Source organism: Mus caroli, unplaced genomic scaffold (assembly GCF_978045245.1).
Source record: "Mus caroli unplaced genomic scaffold, Mus_caroli_1 scaffold_7, whole genome shotgun sequence".
Classification (NCBI taxonomy): domain Eukaryota; kingdom Metazoa; phylum Chordata; class Mammalia; order Rodentia; family Muridae; genus Mus; species Mus caroli.
In genome coordinates, this window is record NW_028227262.1 from 35,303,211 (window position 1) to 35,327,208 (window position 23,998).

Here is a 23,998-nt window from a genome sequence, read left to right on the forward strand (position 1 = left end):
CTTCTTCTTCTTCTTCTTCTTCTTCTTCTTCTTCTTCTTCTTCTTCTTCTTCTTCTTCTTCTTCTTCTTCTTCTTCTTCTCTCTCTCTCTCTCTCTCTCTCTCTCTCTCTCTCTCTCTTTCCTTTTTGTAGAGCTACAGGGTCTCTATATATAACCCTGGAACTCACTCTGTAGATGAGGCTAGGCCTGAGCTCCTGGAGACCTGCCTACCTCTGCCTTCCAGGCGCTGGGATTAACGGTCCTTTTCAAGCTTATATTGCATGTCTGCACCTTCAGCTGAGTCACAGCCCCGGTGCGTCTCTACTGGGAAGTGTCTTGAGAGATCTTCCCATGGTGCGCCTGGTGCTTTCCCTCCCCTCTGTAAGTTCCAAAGGCAGGGACCAGAGCTGAGACCCGTGTCCCTGTGTCTCAGCGTGCCTGATGGTGTGTAAACTTTCAAGAAGTATTTACGAAGAGCTTAATGTCAGTGAGACCCAAAGGGTCTTTACCCAAAAGCACTTGGATGAATCCCCTCAGGCTGGTGGTCCATCGTAGGAAGTTTGGTTTTCTGCTTTTTTTCTTTAAACCCCTGTGCCTCCTGTGATAAACAGTGCGCCAGTTCCTTGAGTCAGCCTCTGGCCTATCTGTCAAGAGACACCGAGTACACATGGAATGTTTAATAAATGTTTGGGGCGTGAATGTGGAAGGGAGGGGCCTGACCCTTTGCCTAGAACTTCCTTGCGGAACTGTTTCACTTGGACTTTCTCCTGGCTCTGCTGTCTGTCTGAGGGTTGAGCTATTCGTGTTCCAATCTCAAATCTATTGCACCACATCTTTTCCTTTTTCCTTTTTTTTTTTTTTTTTTTTTTTTTGTGAGACAAGGTCTCATGTAACCCAGGCTAGCTCAGAGCTCACTTTCTGTATAGATGAGATGATCCTCCTGCCTCTACCATCTCCCAAGTGAGAGAATAACAGGCCTACATGGCTTTCTTTGGGCTCTGATGGTATCATTTCCCCCACCCCACCCCACCCCAGGACAGTCGATGTCTGCTCACCTGTTGGAGTACAGCTCCTCTTACCTCTCTGGGTCCATAAGCCATTCTGTCCTCCCAACATTTGTTGTCCTACCATGTTGGATTTGTTGTTGTTTGTTTGTGGGGTTTCTTAATTTTTATCTTTTATACTAATTTATTTAATATGTGTGACATATACACACGGGGCTTGTGGGAGAGTCAGAAGGTGACTCAAGGGAGTAAGTTCTTTCCATTATGTAGGTCCCAATGATTGAATTCATCGAATTTTTAAGTACCCACAGAGCCATTTTGATGGCCCTCATGCTGTTTTGAAAGTCAAGGTCTGTGATGGTTTGAATATGTTTGGTCCAGGGAGTGGCACTATTGACAGAAGTGTGTGGCCTTATTGACAGAAGTGTGTCACTGTGGGTATAGCCTTTAAGATACTCATCTTAGCTGCCTGGAAGCCAGTCTTCTTCTATAAGCCTTCAGATGAAGATGTAGAACTCTCAGCTCCTCCTGCACCATGCCTACCTGGACACTGCCATGTTTTTGCTTTGTTGATAATGAACTGAACCTCTGAATCTGTAAGCGAGTCCCAATTAAATGTTGTCCTTATAAGAGTTGTCTAGGTCATGGTGTCTGTTCATAGTCTTGTGTATAGTGTGAAACTGGGTCCTCTACAGAGGTGTCCAGTGCTCTTGACCACTGAGACAGCTCTTCAACCCCTGTAATAATGTGAACATTTTTGTAGAGGTTTTGAGGTAGACATGTGTGTGTGTGTGTGTGTGTTGACTAAAAAAAAAAAAAAAGTAAAACCCTAACTAAGACAAGGTTTTATTCTATAATCCATGCTGCCCTGAAACTCATCTGTAGCTCGGGAGGATCTTTAAAGCAGTCAGCTTGCCTTTGCCTCCCAAGTGCTGGGATCCCAGGTCTGAGCCACCACACCAACTATATTGTTTTGATTTTTTGTTTTCTTCCCAGGACTTGCTTATTAGGAAACAAAGAAAGAAACAACATGAAACAACAAATAAATAAACAAAACTTTTTTTTTTTTCTTTGAGGTAAGACCTTTCACTGTGTGGCCCAGGCTGGCCTTAGACTGATGATGTTTATGCGTCAGCCTCTGGAGGCTCAGGGTGAGAGAGAGGGGTGTACATCACCACTCCCGGCTCCCATTGCTCCTTCCTGCATTTGCTTCTGTTTCCAGCCCAGCTCCTCCAGGCATGGGCTAAGGCCGTCTTGCTTTCTGATGTATTGTTAGTCCCTAGCGTGGCACACACTGAAAGTGCTCGATGAAGGAATGTCGCCTCTTCCACAAATTGGCTTAGCTCTAAATAATGCATCTCGTGAGAGCCAGTGAGTCCCCACCGGACAGGTGACTACAGGACAGAGAAAGGCTGTGCAGCTGTCTTTGTGTTGCCGCCTTAAGGTTTGAAACAGCTTCCCGATCAGCTGTGCCTACGGATGTGTTAGGCATTTATAAAGTACTCGTCTTAGCCAGTTTGGTGGCACACACCTTTAGTCCCAGCTCTCTGATGTATATAGTGTTTTACACCATATGCATGCGGTGTCCACGGAGGCCTGACGAGGTGACAGGTCCCTGGAACTAGAGTTACAAACAATTGTGAGTCACCATATGGGTGTTGGTAATAGAAACTGGGTCCTTTATGGAGGTATCCAGTGCTCTTAACCACTGAGACAGCTCTCCAACCCCTGGAATTACGTTTTTGTAGAAGTTTTGATGTAGACATGTGTGTGTGTGTGTTGACTCAATGGGTCATCTTGCTGGCCTAAATTTTATTTTTCTTATTGGTAGTATCTGTAACGAATGATTATAGATTTTATACTCTTTTTTTTTTTTGAGACTTTATAGCTCAGACTTCTCTTGAATTAGAGATTATCTTTCTGTCTCTGTCTCTTGAGTCCTATATTTCACTATACCCAACTTTTGTGATTTCCCACGCCCTTTTTCATGCCAGGTTGCCATTCTGTATCCCAGGCTGGTCTACAAACTTCTATAGCCCAGGCTAGCTTCATCTATAGCAGTCTTCCTGTCTTGGCTTCCCAAGTGCCGGGATTGTGGACATTACAGGCATGAGCTACCTCTCTTAACAAGATATTTTTATTTTGATATTACACATTTCACCTTGTCATAATCTCTGACTTTATTTATTACATATAGCATATTATCAACAACAATCACTTTTATCCACTGAGCACCTAAGTTACAAATGTTTTTTTTTTCTTTTTTTTTTTTCTTTTTTTTTTTTTTTGAGACAGGGTTTCTCTGTATAGCCCTGGCTGTTCTGGAACTCACTCTGTAGACCGGGCTGGCTTCAAACTCAGAAATCCGCCTGCCTCTGCCTCCCAAGTGCTGGGATTAAAGGCGTGCGCCACCACGCCCGGCACCAATGTTTTTTATTATGTGTGTTTTGGGTTGTGAGACAGGGCCAACTCTATAGCATGAGAGAGTTTTCAATGCATGGCCCTTCTCAAGCCTCAGCCTACCAAGTATCATGATGACAGTTCTGAGCCGCCATACCTGACTTCAACATGAACGTTACTCCTGACACAGAGGAGAGAACCCAGGGCTCACAGAAGGCAGCTCGTGTGAGCACAGACAGCCTGTGTGGGGGTGGAACTCAGACCATAAGCCACATCCATTGCTTCTGTGCCCTCTTGCCTAGTGCCATGGGCAGTACCTCTTCTAAAGCTTTCGAAAGATGCCTTCTTCCCCGTTTCAGGGCCTTCTGGAAGTCAGTCTGACTTGAAATCCCTAGGGGAGAGTTTCGAACTCATTCCCCATGCTCTTTTCCCCAGCTGGGGCTGGGGGCTAGGGGAGTGGCTTCACAGGAGACAGAAATAAAATGGAGGGAAGCCTGGGCTGTGCCTGGCCACGCGGTATTGCCAGGAGGCTGGGAGGTGAGGGGGAGATGAGGAGCTGGGGTATGTGGCTACTAGAGAGCAGGTGGTGGGGGATTGCCATGGCGGGTATATAAGGGACATGGTTGGAACAAGTATGCTTGGGTAGTGTTGGGTTGGGGTGAGGTGACTCTATAGGGGTGACCCAAGGAGAACCCACGTTATCAGAAGCGAAGAGTACTTTGACTGCTTTGGCGTGGCTGAGGTTGCCGTTCTGTCCCCTGCCCACTCCTGGGTTCATCTTTGCTCCTTGTGCTAAGGGCTGAAAACAGAAACAGCAAGGACACAGGAGCTTCAGAGACATGGACAGGGGGTGGGCAGGACGGAGGGTCCTTCTGACAGTCATCGGGGAAGGTTTTCCTGAGGCGGCAGTCGGGAACCTGGGACTTCTAGGTGGCCTATGTGGAGCCCTGAGTGTGACACAAGCTGTACCACAGGTAAAGAGACTGGCTGTTCAGGGGCTTGCAGCCCCAGCAGGCAAGAACCAGAGAAGAGCGCTACAGGGAGGAAAACAGGCATGCGAGCCCAGTACCACCCAACCAGAGCTGGGATGCCCAGACCTGTACCTTGAGTTACAAACCATAGTAGTTACCTACATTAGTTAAGGCTCGATAGAAGTGCAGAGTCAGCTCTTTGTCACATCAGTCATGGTGCCAAGGGCTCAGTGTGGGTAGCAGCTTTGGTACTGGAGAGCACAAACCTAGATGGTGTTCAGTAGAAAAGTTCTCGTGGCCAGCGCTAAACCTCAGAAGGGCTCTATTGCTCAAGGGCCCCTGGGGCCAAGCAGGCTCCACCGTCTGGCTGCCTGTGAAGTTTCTGGACTATAGGTGACTTTCAGGTCCCTCACAGCACCAGGAGGTGTGACTCACCTCCTGCCAACATGAAGTGGACTCTGTCCCCTGAGACAGGGACAAATCAGTGAGGGCCTCTTCAGCCCTGACTTCAGCTTCTCCACACAGTGTGACCAGAGCTTGGGTCGGAGAAACAATGGAGTGAGTGAGGCTGAGGCTGGGGAGCAGCTGGGGAGTGGGTGGGGGTGGTGGACGTTGGCTCAGTCGTAGTTACTGTGGACTCGGGGGAAATGGGTGGTCAGATGAGAGACTAGGGCAGAGGGTTGCTGCGTGGGGGCTGGGACGCATTGGGTCAAAGAAAGAAAGAGAAGGACCCCTCCCTTCCCGCTAACCAGATAAGCTTCTGCCTCTGTTCCAGGCCCAACACAATCCAACTGACAAGGATGGACTACGCCATGAAGTCTCTCAGCCTCCTGTACCCCAAGTCGCTGTCCAGGTGAGGAGAGCCAGGAATAGAAAGGAAGGGAGAACCTGAGGAGCCATCAGTTAGAACTTCTCAAACTTTTAATGGGTATAAAAGCCGTTTAGGGGCTGGCTGTGGCTGGGGAGGGGTACAGGGGGAGGGGTGCGGTTATGCTTTTAAACCCCAGCACTCAGGAGGCAGAGGCAGGAAGATCTTTGTGAGTTCAAGGTCAGCTTGATCTCCAGTTCCAGGTTAGCCAGGGCTACCCTGTCTCAGAGAAACAAAGTCATGTGGGTGTGTAGTGGAAACACAGATACGGGCAGGCATGGTGGCTGGCATATAATTTGAATCCTGGCACTTGGGGAGCAAAGGCAAGTGGGTCTTGGTGAATCTGAGGACAGTGTAGTATGCATAGAAAGTTCCAGGTCAACTAGAGCTACATAGTGAGATTCTATCTCAAAAACAGACAAGCAAGCAGAGAATCCATTAAAACAAAACAAGCCAAGAAAAAAAAAAAATCTTACCATAAGCCCTGACAGATCTGATTCAGATCTGAGCTGCCTACAGTGGTGTCCAAGCCTGCAGTCTGGACAAGTGCCAGGTTACACTCTTCTCGAGTGCCACCATTGTGGTTCCTGTCACATCTGGAGTAGAGAGGGTCAGGCTCTGCACTGGGTGCCTTCATTGCTGATCTCCCAGGAGCCTCATGCCTACACTGGGGAGTGGGGTCTAATATCTCAAGTCAATCGATGGGGAAACTGGCAGGCTGAGCATTCTGTCACCTGTCGCCTAGCAATTCTGTAGCAAAGACAAACTTTGAACTTGAACCCAGAAAATCCCAGACTCACATCCTCTCTGCTCCTTTCTTTCTACCCCATGGATCCAAGCGTCTAAAAACACTCTATAGGCTGCCTCCCCCATTTCACCCAACTTTACAGCGAGGTGAACAAGGCCACAGAGCAGAGTAGCCCAGAGGGGAATGTGGCTAGTCCAAGAACCAGATAACCCTGACAGTTTGGGGACTTGTTGGACATAGAAACCCTTGGGCTCTACTCACAGCCACAGAAGTGAGTCTGATTTAAGTAAGATTTCTGCTGATTTTCCTGCCCATCCAAATTGGAGGCACACCCTCAGATGGGCTTTGAGAAAGCCACCCAGTGGGGCCATGATTGGCTGGAGGGAAGGGTCAGATGTGAGCTCAGTAGGCAGGGGTGGGCAGCAGGCAGGTCATCTGAAGTTCAAACTGATGTCCCCAGGCATGTGGCAGTGAGCACGGCAGTGGTGACCCAACAGCTGGTGTCTAAGCCCAGCCGGGAGACCCCGAGGGCAAGGCCCTGTCGTGTTAGCACCGCAGATCGGAAGGTTCGCAAAGGCATCATGGCTCATAGCTTGGAGGACCTCCTGAACAAGGTAAGGAGTCTGCCTGTACTCTGCATCGGCTCTCCTCAGGCCTTGGCTGAGAGTTGACGCTGCCAACTGCTTCAGTCTTCCAGGCTTGTGTGTGCGTGCATGAGCATGCGCGTGTGTTGTTTTCTTAAGAAAGCTTCCTTTCACTGGGCAGTGGTGACGCACAGCCTTTAATCCTAGCACTTGGGAGGCAGAGGCAGGCGAATTTCTGAATTCAAGGCCAGCCTGGTCTACAGAGTGAGTTGCAGGACAGCCGGGGCTACACAGAGAAACCCTGTCTCGGAAAAAAAAAAAAAAAGGTTCCTTTCTGGTGTCAGTGCTGGAGGGTTGGCATTATGTGCCTGGAGACCAGTGTGTGTGACAGAGAGGTGACATGGTCAAGTGACAGAGGGAGGGCAGTACTTTGCTGTCTTACACACTAACTGGCTGGGTGGTATTTTCTTCATGAAAAGGCTCTCAGTTCTTTTTCCTATTACACTTGGAAAATGAGCCAGGTATGGTGTGCCATGCCTGAGAGCCCAGGACTTGACACACACACACACACACACACACACACACCATCCCTTTCAACTCACACACAGTAAAACTACACAAACATAAAAACAACCTTCCAGACGTGTCAGGAGTTGAGGAAACAGGATTTCAGGATTTCAGGATTTCAGTGCTTCCGGTCTGCATCGCCTACCCACCCCCACACTACTTTCCCTGCATCTGTCTGTCTCTCCCAAGCTGGAACTTCCAGGAAAGCCTTTCTTTGGAAAATTAGTACTCCCTGATTACTGGAAGCCCAGGGCTGCCAGCTGCGGTACTAGGAGAAGCATGCAGTCCGGAGAGCAGGGCCCTGTTCCCATCACGCCTCTCCCTGCCCCTTCCCCCTTCTAATTTTGCTTCTATCTGTTGTGTCGACCCATTAGTATCAGCTGCATGGGGCTGGAACCCTTACATCTGCAGGTCCAGGTGCCCCACACAAGCCAAACGTTTGAAGTAGGTTTTCAGTTAGAATCAATTTAGCATGCAGAGAGCTGGGAGGTTTCTAAAGCATTCATGCAAATTAACTCTGCTCTTCCTAGGAACTGATTTTTTTTTTTTTTTTTGTCCCCTATGAGACATGTAGCTGAACCTGCCTTGAATCAAAAGGACTGGCTTACTCTTGGCTCCAGGGACCACTTCCATCATTAGGGTCTTCTTATCATATCCCCTTCCAACACCTTACATCCATACCCCCCACCCCAGACACTGGGTCATGGCTAAGGCTGGGGGTTTTCCTTGTCAGTGGGTACTTTAAGAAAGGCTTAGAGTTGTACAATTTGAGACCTCCTAGTTAGGGTTCCATTGCCAGGGGACACAGGGAGCTGTGGAGGACTCTGTAACATAGACAGGTCATAAGGGACTCTTACTGCCGGGGCTTGGAGGATGTCAGCCCCCTGGACTTTGATTCCGTGTTTGGCAGCACAAAGGTGTGGACAGAGTGGAGGGGAGAGCATTGGAGATGTGGTTACCAAGTAACCATGTCATTCCAAAGGTCTCACAAGTCTGCTCCTGGGAGGAGCAGAGTTAGTTAGCATGGATGAGATAGGAACCTCACCTGGCCTGTTGAGTCAGCAATGCTCTCTGCATGCTACTGGAGGAGGAGTTTAAATTTTACTTTTTAATGATTAGCCATTTGTTTTGTGTGTGTGTGTGCGTGTGTGTGTATGTGTGTGCATGTGCGTGCACACACATGCATGTCACAGGACACAGATAGACATCGGAGCATGAGAGTTGGTTTTCTCTTTCCATCATGTGGGGCTGGGATTGAATTCAGGCCAGCAAGCTTGGCTCTAAGCACCTTTACCTGCTGAGCCATCTCACTGGCACTTACATTCCTTTTGCTTACTTAAGTTAGTTTCTTGGTTTGCCTCTAGGCAGTTAGGCAGGGCTTCAGTCTTTAGCTTAGACTTCCTTGGAACTCACTATGTAGCCCAGGCTAGCCTGGAACTTCCACTACTCTACCTTGCATCAGGTTCCCAAGATTACAAAGGCCTGAGTCACCAGTCCCATCTAGAGGACGTTTTTATTGTTGTTTGTTTGTTTGAGATAGGATTCCATGAAGTTGAACTCAACCTCACTATGTAGTTGACATGTGACTTTTATTTATTTATTTATTTATTTATTTATTTATTTATTTATATTTTATTATATGTAAGTACACTGTAGTGTGTCTTTAGACACTCCAGAAGAGAGCATCAGATTTTGTTATGGATGGTTGTGAGCCACCATGTGATGGCTGGGATTTGAACTCAGGACCTTTGGAAGAGCAGTCGGCGCTCTTAATCACTGAGCTAGCTCACCAGCACCGACATGTGACTTTTCATCCTGCTGCCTTCTACCTCCTGAGTGCTGGGGTGATCGCCTGTGCTACTGCCTAGTTGCCTGGTTTGTGGGATGCTGGGATGCTGGGGTGCTGGGGTGTTGGGGTGCTAGGGTGCTGGGTGAAGTCACCCAGGGCTTTGTTCATGTTGAGCAGGCACTCCACACAGAGAGAGAGAGAGAGAGAGAGAGAGAGAGGCAGAGAGAACGAGCTGTGGAGGATTTTTAAAAAAACGAATATGAAGCAAAGCAAACTAATAAAATCTGTAAGAAGCATACAAAACATTTGCTGGATCATTAGAAAACAAATAGCCAACCTGCTGCCATGACATCTGGATCCTTCCCTTGTCTATACAAGAGGGTATTCCCCTGCATGCTCATCGGCCCTCAAAATGAGGAAGCACTGTGACACCAGGAAAGCTCATCCCGAGACCCTGCTGCAGCATCACCGATAGTTCCCCAAATATAAAGTCTGGACAGGGTTATCTTTACAATCACTAGTGTATGTATGTCTATGGTTAAGCCTGAGTACGGCATGCCAGTACCTCGGGACACATGTGGCGGTCAGAGGGCAACTTTTGGGAGTCAGTTCTTTCCTTCCACTGTGGGCTTCAGGTATTGAACCCAAATGTTAACATTTGCGTTGCCAGCATCCTTCCCCGCTGAGCCATCTCGCTAGCTTTTACAGATGGCAGGACAGTTATTTTACTTCCTGTCTCTCGGTTTTGAACGGCCTGTTTCCCCAGCTCAGGATCTATAGCTTTGGCAGGAACAAGATTACAAGTAAGTTGTTGGGGTAGAACAATAGCTTAGTGGTTAAAAGCCAGGGGCTGCTCTTTCAGAGGACACAGGTTCAATTCCCACCCCGGCCATGGTCTGGTTTCAGGGGACCTGACGCCCTCATCTGGCCTCCAAGGTCACCCCATGCATGTGAAACACAGACACACATGCGGGCAAACCACTAATGCAGATAAAATAAATCTTTAAGAAATACTTTTTAAGTTGATGCCTGAGGATGTAGCTTAGTAGGGAGAATACTTTTCCTAAAGAAAACCTCAGCCCAAGTCCTCATCCCACAAATAAACACAGAACGAAAGAAGACAAAAAAGAGAATTATGCTCACAGGCATATATACCAGGTTTTGTATTTGTCCTGTTTCATTTCACTGGATTGTTGGAATAGGGTGGTACAGTTGGGCCTCTCTGTGTAAGGTTATTTTCCTCAGTCTGTTAACTGTTTTTTAACTTTAATTTTTTTTTGCTACTTTTTTAGAATGAACTGTTTTTTAAAATGTACTCAATATCAAGCAAATACAGAAGTCGATCGCATACTTTAAATTTACTACTTTATTTATACCAAAGAGATCTAGACGTTCCTATTTTAATGGGATATAATGACAGGAACAGATTGTTTATTAGTATTCAGATTCTCCCAAACCCAGTCAGAGTTCAACTCAACACTGAATTGGAAACTTTTTCTCTCTTTATTTCTCTTTCTTCCTTTCTTCCTTCCTCTCTTTCTTTCTTTCTTTCTTTCTTTCTTTCTTTCTTTCTTTCTTTCTTTCTTTCTCTCTTTCTCTTTCTTCTCTCTCTCTCTCCCTCCCTCCCTCCCTTCCTTCCTTCCTTCCTTCCTTCCTTTCTTCCTTCCTTCCTTTCTTCCCCACTCCCATGCCCCTTGTTTTCTAGAGACAGGGTGGTCTTGCTATGCAGTAGTGGCTGGCATTCATACTTATGTACAGACCAGCTAGCCTTGAGCTAGCTGAAATTCCCCTGTCTCTGCCTTTTGAGTATTAAGATTATGGGTGTATACCATCCTTCATACTTTGCCAAACTGAATTCTTTTAAATAGTGCAGTTTGGGGCCAGCCATGTCAGTATTCAGTGGTTAAGAGCATGCACTGCCCATGTAAGGGAGCCCGGTTCAGTTCCCAGCACCCACATTGGGTAGCTCACAGTCACCTGTAACTCTAGCTTCAGGCCATGTGACATGGATGCGCAAACCCACCCGCATACATACGTATACACATAATTAAAAATAAAAATTTTAAATGCTGGCCAGGTATGGTGGCTCACAGCCTTTAATCCCAAACACTCGGGAGATAGAGGCAGGTGGATCTCTGTGAGTTCCAGGTCAGCCTGGTCCACAGAGCAAGTTTCAGGCCAGCCATGGCTACGTGGTCTTAAAAACAAAACAAAGGAAATGAACAACAACATTAAAGTACTGTTTAACTGGCCTGGTGGTATAGGCCTGCAATCCAAGTTACCTGAGAGGCTGAGGCAGGAAGAGAGAAGCAGACAGCAGCCCCTGCCTGTGCTACATGGTGAGGTCCAGGCCAACCTAAGGGCCTTAGTAAGACCCAGCTCCCTTGGTCTTTCTCTGGCAGCTGGGTGCATTGGCGGAAGTCTTTGCCTCTCAGCACTGCTGCTCCATAGGCACGGCAGACCGTCACTAACCTTTTTCCAGGTCCAGGACATCTTGAAGCTTAAAGACAAGCCCTTCTCCCTGGTGCTAGAGGAAGATGGCACAATCGTGGAGACAGAAGAATACTTCCAAGCCCTGGCAAAAGATACCGTGTTCATGGTCCTGCTGAAGGGGCAGAAGTGGAAGCCCCCATCAGAACAGGTGACGGCCTCCCGGGGCAGGGGTGAATGCGGAGAGCTCGGGAGGGGTTCCGGAGGCGAGCTTACACAGGCTTGTCTTGCAGCGCAAGAAGAGAGCCCAGCTAGCCCTTTCCCAGAAGCCAACTAAGAAGATCGATGTGGCCCGGGTAACCTTCGACCTGTACAAGATGAACCCTCAGGACTTTATTGGCTGCCTGAACGTGAAGGCAACCCTCTATGACACATACTCGCTTTCCTATGATCTGCACTGCTACAAGGCCAAACGCATCGTGAAGTGAGTGGGTTTGGACAGACAGGGTCCGGTTGGGAGAAACACTAAGACAAGAGGCCTGACCTGTCTGCCCAAAGCAAAACTCTCTCAGGGGCTGGGTGGACACTAGGGCTAACAAAGAATGACAGCCTGTCTGTGCAGGGATCTAAGTGGCTTGATGTGCATTAGGGTATGGGGGAGTGAGGAGGGGGAGTAGTCTTAAGGCTTCTTTCTAGTTTAGCAAAGTACATTTTTTCACCCCCAAAAGTAAACTTTGCATAGTAGCTGACTGAGGAACTCTCCTGAGTGTGCTGAGGGTAGAGCCCAGGGCCTCGAGAGTACTCAGCACACACTGATATCCTGATCTGTTTCCACAACTAATCATTGTTAAAAGTGAAAACCTAACTACAATCCCAGTACTTTGGAGGTAGAGGATCAGGAGTTCAAGGGACGCCTGGATCAGATAGGACCTTGTCTCAAAGCCAAACCAAACCAAACCAAGCCAAAACAAACCAAAACACCACAAAACAACACCAGTGGAGAGATGGCTCAGCCATTAAGAGTTTCCAGCACTCATGTCAGCCCTGCTCAAAACTGCTCATAACCACGTTTCTGCAGCTCCAAGGGATCTGTCGCCCTCTTCTGGCACCTATGGGTACTGCACACAGATGCACACAAAATAAAAGGCACTGTCAAACTGTGGTCAGCTGAGTGACTTAGTGGTATTAATGTGATTGTTTAAAAAAAAAGTGCTAAGGACCAAGTGGTGTAATGCACGACTTTAATCCTTGCATTCAGGAGGCAGAGTCAGGTGAATATCTGTGAGTTCTAGAGTAGCCTGGTCTACATATCAAATTCCAGATCAGCTAAGGATACACAATGAGACCTCATCTCAAAAAGAAAAGAAAAGAAGAGAAAAGAAAGAAGGAAGGAGATAGAGAGAGAGAGGAAAGAAAAAGAGAAAAGAAAGAAAAGGAAAAAGAAAAAGGGAAAGAAAAAGAAAAAATGTGCTAAAATATGCACATCCTACACTTTTCTGTTGTGGCCACTTTAAGTGTCTCACCCAGCAGCGTGATGTAACTGAGCATTTGTGCAAGCCTTGTCTTCCTCTCCAGAACCTTGGTGCCAGGCAGCAGAAGCTGTACACAGTAAACAGTTGTTCTCAGTCCTCTCCAGAGACCTTGCTAACCTTTATTCGACTTTCTGTTCCTCTGTTGATCTAGCCTAGATACCTCATAGATACAGGGCCAAACAGTGTTGGTCTTTTCATGACTGACTTTTCCCACAACAATTCTGTTTTCAAGGTTCACTGGTTTGTAGAATATGCCAGATTTTCATTCCTTTCTTTTTTTTTTTTTTCCTTTTTTTTTTTTAATATTTTTATTACATATTTTCCTCAATTACATTTCCAATACTATCCCAAGAGTCCCCCATAGCGCCCCCCACTTCCCTACCCACCCATTCCCATTCTTTTGGCCCTGGCATTCCCCTATATTGGGGCATATAAAGTTTGCAAGTCCAATGGGCCTCTCTTTCCATTGATGGCCGACTAGGCCATCTTTCGATACATATGCAGCTAGAGACAAGAGCTCTGGGGTTCTGGTTAGTACATCATGTTGTTCCAACAATAGGGTTGCAGATCCCTTTAGCTCCTTGGGTACTTTCTCTAGCTTCTCCATTGGGAGCCCTGTGATACATCCAATAGCTGACTGTGAACATCCACTCCTGTGTTTGCTAGGCCCCGGCATCGTCTCACAAGAGACAGCTATATTTGGGTCCTTTCAGCAAGATCTTGCTAGTGTATGCAATGGTGTCAGCGTTTAGAAGCTGATTATGGGACGGATCCCTGGATACCGCAGTCTCTAAATGGTCCATCCTTTCATCACAGCTATGAACTTTGTCTCTGTAACTCCTTCCCTGGGTGTTTTGTTCCCAATTCTAAGAAGGTGCACAGTGTCCACACTTTGGTCTTCATTCTTCTTGAGTTTCATGCGTTTATCAAATTGTATCTTATATCTTGGGTATCCAAAGTTTTGGGCTAATATCCACTTATCAATGAATACATATTGTGTGAGTTCTTTTGTGATTGTGTTACTTCACTCAAGATGATGCCCTCCAGGTCCATCCATTTGGCTAGGAATTTCATAAATTCATTCTTTTTAATAGCTGAGTAGTACTCCATTGTGTAAATGTACCATAATTTCTGTATCCATTCCTCTGTTGAGGGACATATGGGTTCTTTCCAGCTTCTGGCTATTATAAATGGGGCTGCTATGAACATAGTGGAGCATGTGTCCTTTTTACCGGTTGGGACATCTTCTGGATATATGCCCAGGAGAGGTATTGCTGGATCCTCCGGTAGTACTATGTCCAATTTTCTGAGGAACCGCCAGACTGATTTCCAGAGTGGTTGTACAAGCTTGCAATCCCACCAACAATGGAGGAGTGTTCCTCTTTCTCCACATCCTCGCCAGCATCTGCTGTCACCTGAATTTTTGATCTTAGCCATTCTGACTGGTGTGAGGTGGAATCTCAGGGTTGTTTTGATTTGCATTTCCCTGATGATTAAGGATGTTGAACATTTTTTCAGGTGCTTCTCTGCCATTCGGTATTCCTCAGGTGAGAATTCTTTGTTCAGTTCTGAGCCCCATTTTTTAATGGGGTTATTTGACTTTCTGGAGTCCACCTTCTTGAGTTCTTTATATATATTGGATATTAGTCCCTTATCTGATTTAGGATAGGTGAAGATCCTTTCCCAATCTGTTGGTGGTTTTTTTTGTCTTATTGATGGTGTCTTTAGCCTTGCAGAAGCTTTGTAGTTTCATGAGGTCCCACTTGTCAATTCTCGATCTTACAGCACAAGCCATTACTGTTCTATTCAGGAATTTTTCCCCTGTGCCCATATCTTCAAGGCTTTTCCCCACTTTCTCCTCTATAAGTTTCAGTGTCTCTGGTTTTATGTGAAGTTCCTTGATCCACTTAGACTTGACCTTAGTACAAGGAGATAGGAATGGATCGATTCGCATTCTTCTACATGTTAACAACCAGTTGTGCCAGCACCATTTGTTGAAAATGCTGTCTTTCTTCCACTGGATGTTTTTAGCTCCCTTGTCGAAGATCAAGTGACCATAGGTGTGTGGGTTCATTTCTGGGTCTTCAATTCTATTCCATTGGTCTATTTGTCTGTCACTATACCAGTACCATGCAGTTTTTATCACAATTGCTCTGTAGTAGAGCTTTAGGTCCGGCATGGTGATTCCACCAGAGGTTCTTTTATCCTTGAGAAGAGTTTTTGCTATCCTAGGTTTTTTGTTATTCCAGATGAATTTGCAGATTGCACTTTCTAATTCGTTGAAGAATTGATTTGGAATTTTGATGGGGATTGCATTGAATCTGTAGATTGCTTTTGGCAAGATAGCCATTTTTACAATGTTGATCCTGCCAATCCATGAGCATGGGAGATCTTTCCATCTTCTGAGATCTTCTATAATATCTTTCTTCAGAGACTTGAAGTTTTTATTATACAGATCTTTCACTTCCTTAGTTAGAGTCACGCCAAGATATTTTATATTATTTGTGACTATTGAGAAGGGTGTTGTTTCCCTAATTTCTTTCTCAGCCTGTTTATTCTTTGTGTAGAGAAAGGCCATTGATTTGTTTGAGTTAATTTTATATCCAGCTACTTCACCGAAGCTGTTTATCAGGCTTAGGAGTTCTCTGGTGGAATTTTTAGGGTCACTTATATATACTATCATATCATCTGCAAAAAGTGATATTTTGACTTCATCTTTTCCAATTTGTATCCCTTTGATCTCCTTTTGTTGTCGAATTGCTCTGGCTAGGACTTCAAGTACAATGTTGAATAGGTATGGAGAAAGTGGACAGCCTTGTCTAGTCCCTGATTTTAGAGGGATTGCTTCAAGCTTCTCACCATTTACTTTGATGTTGGCTACTGGTTTGCTGTAGATTGCTTTTATCATGTTTAGGTATGGGCCTTGAATTCCTGATCTTTCCAAGACTTTTATCATGAATGGGTGTTGGATCTTGTCAAATGCTTTTTCCGCATCTAAGGAGATGACCATGTGGTTTTTGTCTTTGAGTTTGTTTATATACTGGATTACGTTGATGGATTTCCGTATATTGAACCATCCCTGCATCCCTGGGATGAAACCTACTTGGTCAGGATGGATGATTGTTTTGATGTGTTCTTGGATTCGGTTAGCAAGAACTTTATTGAGGATTTTTGCATCAATATTCATAAGGGATATTGGTCTGAAGTTTTCTCTCTTTGTTGGGTCTTTTTGTGGTTTAGGTATCAGAGTAATTGTGGCTTCATAGAATGAGTTGGGTAGTGTACCTTCTGTTTCTATTTTGTGGAATAGTTTGTGAAGAACTGGGATTAGATCTTCTTTGAAGGTCTGATAGAACTCTGCACTAAACCCATCTGGTCCTGGGCTTTTTTTAGTTGGGAGACTATTAATGACTGCTTCTATTTCTTTGGGGGATATAGGGCTGTTTAGATCATTAACCTGATCTTGATTCAACTTTGGTACCTGGTAACTGTCTAGGAACTTCTCCATTTCATCCAGGTTCTCCAGTTTTGTTGAGTATAGCCTTTGGTAGAAGGATCTGATGGTGTTTTGGATGTCTTCAGGATCTGTTGTTATGTCTCCTTTTTCATTTCTGATTTTGTTAATTAGGATGCTTTCCCTGTGCCCTCTGGTGAGTCTGGCTAAGGGTTTATCTATCTTGTTGATTTTCTCAAAGAACCAGCTCCTTGATTGGTTGATTCTTTGAATAGTTTTTCTTGTTTCCACTTGGTTGATTTCACCCCTGAGTTTGATTATTTCCTGCCGTCTACTCCTCTTGGGTGAATTTGCTTCCTTTTGTTCTAGTGCTTTTAGGTGTGTTGTCAAGCTGCTAATGTGTGCTCTCTCTAGTTTCCTTTTGGAGGCACTCAGAGCTATGAGTTTTCCTCTTAAAAATGCTTTCATTGCGTCCCATAAGTTTGGGTATGTTGTGGCTTCATTTTCATTGAACTCTAAAAAGTCCTTAATTTCTTTCTTTATTCCTTCCTTGACCAAGGTATCATTGAGAAGAGTGTTGTTCAGTTTCCACGTGAAGGTTGGCTTTCTATTATTTATTTTTTTATTGAAGATCAGCCTTAGTCCATGGTGATCTGATAGGATGCATGGGACAATTTCAATATTTTTATATCTGTTGAGGCCTGTTTTGTGACCAATTATGTGGTCAATTTTGGAGAAGGTACCATGAGGTGCTGAGAAGAAGGTATATCCTTTTGTTTTAGGATAGAATGTTCTGTAGATATCTGCCAGATCCATTTGATTCATAATTTCTCTTAGTTTCACTGTGTCCCTGTTTAGTTTCTGTTTCCATGATCTGTCCATTGGTGAAAGTGGTGTGTTGAAGTCTCCCACTATTATTGTATGAGGTGCAATGTGTGCTTTGAGCTTTACTAAAGTTTCTTTAATGAATGTGGCTGCCTTTGTATTTGGAGCATAGATATTCAGGATTGATAGTTCCTCTTGGAGGATTTTACCTTTGATGAGTATGAAGTGTCCCTCCCTGTCTTTTTTAATGACTTTGGGTTGGAAGTCAATCTTATCAGATATTAGAATGGCTACTCCAGCTTGTTTCTTCATGCCATTTGCTTGGAAAATTGTTTTCCAGCCTTTCATTCTGAGGTAGTGTCTATCCTTTTCTCTGAGATGAGTTTCCTGTAAGCAGCAAAATGTTGGGTCTTGTTTGTGTAGCCAGTTTGTTAGTCTATGTCTTTTTATCGGGGAGTTGAGTCCATTGATATTAAGAGATATTAAGGAAAAGTAATTGTTGTTTCCTGTTATTTTTGATGTTAAAGTTGGCATTTTGTTCTTGTGGCTGTCTTCTTTTAGGTTTGTTGAGGGATTACCTTCCTGTTGTTTCTAGGGCGTGGTTCCTGTCCTTGTATTGGTTTTTTTCTGTTATTATCCTTTGAAGGGCTGGATTCGTGGAGAGATAATGTGTAAATTTGGTTTTGTCGTGGAATACTTTGGTTTCTCCATCTATGTTAATTGAGAGTTTGGCTGGGTATAGTAGCCTGGGCTGGAATTTGTGTTCTTTTAGTGTCTGTATAACATCCGTCCAGGATCTTCTGGCTTTCATAGTCTCTGGTGAAAAGTCTGGTGTAATTCTGATAGGCTTGCCTTTATATGTTACTTGGCCTTTTTCTCTTACTGCTTTTAGTATTCTATCTTTATTTAGAGCATTTGTTGCTCTGATTATTATGTGTCGGGAGGTATTTCTTTTCTGGTCCAGTCTATTTGGAGTTCTGTAGGCTTCTTGTATGTTCATGGGCATCTCTTTCTTTAGATTTGGGAAGTTTTCTTCTATAATTTTGTTGAAGATGTTTGCTGGTCCTTTGAGTTGAAAATCTTCATTCTCATCCACTCCTATTATCCGTAGGTTTGGTCTTCTCATTGTGTCCTGTATTTCTTGGATGTTTTGAGTTAGGATCTTTTTGCATTTTACATTTTCCTTGATTGTTGTGCCGATGTTCTCTATGGAATCTTCTGCACCTGAGATTCTCTCTTCCATCTCTTGTATTCTGTTGCTGATGCTCGTATCTATGGTTCCAGATTTCTTTCCTAGGGTTTCTATCTCCAGTGTTGCCTCGTTTTGGGTTTTCTTTATTGTGTCTACTTCCCTTTTTAGGTCTAGTATGGTTTTGTTCATTTCCATCATCTGTTTGGATGTGTTTTCCTGTTTTTCTGTAAGGACTTCTACCTGTTTGATTATGTTATCCTGTTTTTCTTTAAGGATTTGTAACTCTTTAGCAGTGTTCTCCTGCAATTCTTTAAGGGATTTTTGTGCTTCTTTAAGGGATTTTTGTGCTTCCTCTTTATTGTCTTCTGCCTTTTTAGCAGTGTTCTCCTGCATTTCTTTAATTGTGTTATTAAAGTCCTTCTTGAAGTCCTCTATCATCATCAGGAGATATGCTTTTAAATCCGTGTCTAGCTTTTCCGGTGTGTTGGGGTGCCCTGGACTGGGTGAAGTGGGGGTGCTGGGTTCTGATGATGGTGAGTGGTCTTGGTTTCTGTTAGTAAGATTATTACGTTTACCTTTCGCCATCTGGTAATCTCTGGGGTTAGTTGTTATCGTTGTCACTATTTAAAGATTGGAGCAGAAGCTGTGTTCCACTCACCAGCAGTCTCTAAATCCTGCGGCGGGGGTCGTGGGTAGCTGACGGTACCCCGGTGCTGGTCCAGCCGGAAGAGGCCTGTGGTCCTACTCAGGCCGTTTTTCTGCTTCCCTAACTAATGCAGTCTCTGGTCCCGCGTGCAATTGGATTGGAGCAGAAGCTGTGTTCCACTCTCCAGAAGTCTTAAGATCCTGTGGTGGGTGTTGTGGGTAGCTGGTGAGTGTCAGCCGACCCTGCGCCCCAGCTGCCCCGGTGCTTTTCTGACCAGAAGAGGGTTGTGGCCCTATGTAGGCTGGATTTCTCTCTCCCCAACCAGAGCAGTCTCAGGTCCCGCGTGATTGGACTGGAGCAGAAGCTGTGTTCCACTCACCAGTAGTCCCAAAATCCTGCGCTGGGGGTCGTGGGTAGCTGGCGGGTGTCAGGCAACCCTGCGCTCCCGCTACCCTGGCGCTGATCCGGCCGGATGAGGCCTGTGGCCCTACTCAGGCCGGTTTCTGCTTCCCTAACTAATGCAGTCTCAGGTCCCGCGCAATTGGATTGGAGCAGAAGCTGTGTTCCACTCACCAGCAGTCCCAAAATCCTGCGGCGGGGGTCGTGGGTAGCTGGCGGGTGTCAGGCAACCCTGCTCTCCCGCTACCCCGGCGCTGATCCAGCCGGATGAGGCCTGTGGTCCTAGGCAGGCCGGTTTCTGCTTCCCTAACTAATGCAGTCTCAGGTCCCGCGCAATTGGATTGGAGCAGAAGCTGTGCTCCACTCACCAGAAGTCTTAAGATCCTGTGGAGGGTGTTGTGGGTAGCTGGCGAGGGTCAGCAGACCCTGCGCCCCAGCTGCCCCGGTGCCTTTCTGACCGGAAGAGGGTTGTGGCCCTATGTAGGCCGGATTTCTCTCTCCCCAACCAGAGCAGTCTCAGGTCCCGCGTGATTGGACTGGAGCAGAAGCTGTGTTCCACTCACCAGTAGTCCCAAAATCCTGCGGTGGGGGTCGTGGGTAGCTGGCGGGTGTCAGGCAACCCTGCGCTCCGCTACCCCGGCGCTGATCCAGCCGGATGAGGCCTGAGGCCCTACTCAGGCCGGTTTCTGCTTCCCTAACTAATGCAGTCTCAGGTCCCGCGCAATTGGATTGGAGCAGAAGCTGTGTTCCACTCACCAGCACTCCCAAAATCCTGCGGCGGGGGTCGTGGGTAGCTGGCGGGTGTCAGGCAACCCTGCGCTCCCGCTACCCCGGTGCTGATCCTGCTGGATGAGGCCTGTGGCCCTACTCAGGCCGGTTTCTGCTTCCCTAACTAATGCAGTCTCAGGTCCCGCGCAATTGGATTGGAGCAGAAGCTGTGTTCCACTCACCAGCAGTCCCAAAATCCTGCGGCGGGGGTCGTGGGTAGCTGGCGGGTGTCAGGCAACCCTGCTCTCCGCTACCCCGGCGCTGATCCAGCCGGATGAGGCCTGTGGTCCTAGGCAGGCCGGTTTCTGCTTCATTTTCATTCCTTTCAAAGCCTGGTTGGCTATATGCAAAGCCTCGGTTCTCTAGGTTGAGAAATAACCTTGGAGACGCCGAATTAAAGCACATGTAAAGTCAGACCTTGGGGCACAGGCCTATAACACCAGCAACTCAGTGAGACAAGAGGATTGCAAGCTAGAGGCTTGCCCAGGCTATAGAGTCAGTTCAAGGCTAACCTAGGCAACTTAGTAAGATGTTGTCTCAGAATAAGATAGTAAGAAGAAAGCAGAGGCTACAGTTCAATGGTAGATTAGCTGGTTTTGCTTGAGTAAAGCCTTGAGTTCCATCTCCAGCACGAGAGAGAAAGAGAGAGAGAGAGAGAGAGAGAGAGAGAGAGACAGAGAGAGAGAGAGAAGAGAGAGAGAGAGAGAGAGAGACAAAAACAAATTATCACAAGAAAATAAAAAGCCTGGTGTGGTGGTACTCGCCTTGGGTTCAAGGCCAGGCTAGTCTACAGAGGGATAGCCTGGGCTACACTGATAAACCCTGTCTCAAAAAAGAAGAGAAAAGATAAAGAAAAGGCTTTGGTTTTAGAACTTGCATTAAGCACAGAGAAAAGCAGGGGTCCTGAAAAGCTGGCCCCTGAGAAGGAGCAGGGCTGTGTGTGGGAGGACTGCTGTAGCCTGGCCCCGGTTTCTGTCTGTACTAGGAAGTGTTTCTGTCATCCCACTGCCATGATGCTTAGATCTTCCTAAAGGGGAAAGCAAACTTAAGCCCTGTATGGTAGGGAATGTCTGTAAACCTAGCACTTGGGAGGCCCGAGGCAGAAAGATGATTGACTCTAAGGCTAACTATATTTCCAAATTTTATCTTTAAAAAAAAATTGCCAAATCAAAAAACAAACCCAAACCAAAAAAATTAGGCTTATGTGACGGTGCATAGTTGTAACAGCATTCAGGAGACTGGGGCAGGAGGATTACTGTGAGTTCAAAGCCAGTCTGGGCTACATAATGAGTTTGTAGCTAGCCTGTGCTACAGTGTGAGACTGTATCTCAAAAAGGAAAAAGATAAAGAAAGAGGAAAGAAGGAAGGAAGGAAGGAAGCTAACTCGAAGCCACTTGCTTCAAGCCAGCATCAAAAGACAGAGAAAACCTTTGGGGAGAGAGTGGGAGTGTTCTCTCTGCCTGGTCTGAACTCCTTGCTGTCTCCTAGGGAGATGCTCCGCTGGACCCTCTTCAGCATGCAGGCCACGGGTCACATGCTGCTTGGCACCTCCAGCTACATGCAGCAGTTCCTGGATGCCACCGAGGAAGAACAGCCTGCCAAGGCCAAGCCCTCCTCCCTCCTCCCAGCCTGTCTGAAGATGCTGCAATGAAGACCTGAGTCCTCAGAGGCCTTCCTCAGGCCATGGATGTGACTGGGGACCCTGCCCTCGGCTAGCAGCACCTACGAGCCTGGCAACTGGACAGCTTCTCACCCGCCTGCGCCTCCCTCACAGCACAGCACCAAGGAAATTGCAGGAAGGGCTGGAGCTCTGGGGTGGGCTGGTCACAGGAGGACTTCCTAGCCTGGCCCAGTTCCTTCCTTTCTGTCTCAGGTAGCTTAGAGGACCAACACTTAGCCTTGGCAGGCACAAAGTCTGCCCCTGTGTCCCCTTGTTCCATCTTCCGTGCCACTCCCTCTCTGGTGCTCCCCCCCACCCCCCGCCCAGTCCTGGCTGCCCACACTCATCATGCAGTTGACACTGGTATGGTGGCCCCCATCATACCTTGGCCCCAATCAAGACAACGAAGCGAGCAGCATGCCACAGCACCAGCTATGTCTATGGCCATGGTGCCAGAGTGGTTAGCACTCTGTAGTAGAAGAAAAGGAGGCGGGGGGCCTCCGGGCTCTCTCACCTGGGACTCTGATCACTCCCTCCTAGTCCCCAGCTGCACATGATCATGAGGTATTCGAGAGAGTGTTAGAGGTGGAGGTTAACTAAAGCCGCATGCCAGGGATGCAGATTTGGGAGGGGGGTCTCACCTGTGCCAGGGAGGGACCTTTAGGGAATGCAGATGATTCTGAGTCACCCAGGCCCCTCCTGTAAGTTACCTAAAAGCTCATAGATTCACCAAGCTGGACTTGGGTGGAACCGCAGCTTAGCTCTCATTGCCTGAATGGACACAGTTCCTGTCTCCTGGGAAAGGCATGCAACTGCCTCTCTTGTTCTCATCTTTCCACTAATGAGTGAATGGTATTAGAGTCTGCAGTAAACTATTTATGCTGATACCTCATCGCTGCCTGTGTTCTTTGGAACATTTGCCAAGATGTATAGGAGACAGCGTTTACAGGAGATAGCATTTATCATTATTGGTGTGTGTGCATGCGGGTATGTGCATGCCTCCGTGTGTGTGTGTGTGTGTGTGTGTGTGTGTGTGTGTGTGTGTGTTTGTGCACGCATGCACAGTGGCATGCCAGTACCACGGTGTAGGTATGGAGGTCAGAGGACAACTTTGTTCCACTGTGCATTCCAGGAATTGAACTCAGGTTGGCAGACTTGCACAGCTTTTACGTGCCGAGCTGTACCAGTGGCCTGTTTGTTCTTTTAGATGCAGTCTCACATAGCTCAGACTGGCTTCACATTTGTTCTGCAGTGAAGGACCTTGAACTTCTGATCCTCTTGCTTCCATCTCCTAAGTGCTAGCGTTACAGGTGTGAACTATCACAGCCAACTCGTATGGCACTGTGGGTTGCAGGCAGGGCCGTCAGCATGCCAGGATGTAGCTCCACTAGCTGGGCTACATCCTCACTCCCAGTCCTTTTTAATATAGAAGGTCTGACATTGTGAGACAAGATTCAATCAATCAATCAATCAATCAATCAATCAATGGCTAAGAATAAGAATCTGTAGTTGGAGCCGGGTGTGGTGGCGCACGCCTTTAATCCCAGTACTTGGGAGGCAGAGGCAGGCAGATTTCTGAGTTCGAGGCCAGCCTGGTCTACAGAGTGAGTTCCAGGACAGCCAGGGCTATACAGAGAAACCCTGTCTCGAAAAACCAAAAAAAAAAAAAAAAAAAAAAAGAATCTGTAGTTGGTTTTTGAAGGCTGCCACTGCCACATTTGCCATTTGGGCAGACCATGGAATCCATGTGTGTGTCCCTTTCTAAATGAAATTTGCCTGTCGGGTGGATCAAACCACTTCTTTGATTCCTGTTGTATCTTGGGACATTTCACACATTCCGTCTGGAAGGTCCTGCTCCATCTACAGGGTGATTTGTCACTGCCTCTGCCCGATGGTACAGAGCTCCTGTTCATGCTCAGCAAACTTCAGGGAAAGTCTCTAACCTAGCACGGTGACCCCAGCACTGCAGAAACCAATGAGTAAGGGGGATCTGGGGTGGGGCGGTCAGGTCCCCTCAGTGCAAATCTTTATTATTTAGTGACAGATAACTCATTTAAGCAGCAGAAACTAGGCCTGTAGGAAGCCCTGCTTCAGCCTGCTCTCAGATCCAAAGCTTCCGTAATCTCACAGTCTTCCCTGTAAAGCTCATTTGGATTTGGAAAACACTAAGACAAAGGCCAAG

At 46.6% G+C, this 23,998-nt stretch overlaps 1 protein-coding gene across 2 annotated transcripts; it reads left to right on the top strand.

The window, feature by feature from the left end:
• Positions 1-3,901: 3,901 nt before the first annotated feature.
• Cidec (cell death inducing DFFA like effector c) lies at positions 3,902-22,708 on the top strand. 2 transcript variants are annotated; one of them, XM_085840170.1, is made up of 6 exons: positions 3,902-3,920; positions 5,130-5,207; positions 6,431-6,584; positions 11,393-11,551; positions 11,634-11,824; positions 21,645-22,708. In XM_085840170.1, exons 2-6 carry the CDS (start codon positions 5,155-5,157, stop codon positions 21,805-21,807), a joined length of 720 nt encoding a protein of 239 aa, XP_085696296.1. In that variant the 5' UTR covers positions 3,902-3,920; positions 5,130-5,154; the 3' UTR covers positions 21,808-22,708. The 2 variants fall into 2 exon arrangements, with proteins under 2 accessions (XP_085696296.1, XP_021020671.1); XM_021165012.2 differs by lacking the exon at positions 3,902-3,920 and adding an exon at positions 4,808-4,912.
• The last annotated feature ends 1,290 nt before the right edge of the window (positions 22,709-23,998 follow it).

What these genes read in the sequence shown, in the direction of transcription:
- Cidec (XM_021165012.2), top strand. An exon ending in TGGAGGACCTCCTGAACAAG is followed by an intron (nt 6,585 to 11,392) that starts GTAAGGAGTCTG and finishes ACCTTTTTCCAG; the next exon opens with GTCCAGGACATCTTGAAGCT. An exon ending in GGAAGCCCCCATCAGAACAG is followed by an intron (nt 11,552 to 11,633) that starts GTGACGGCCTCC and finishes CTTGTCTTGCAG; the next exon opens with CGCAAGAAGAGAGCCCAGCT.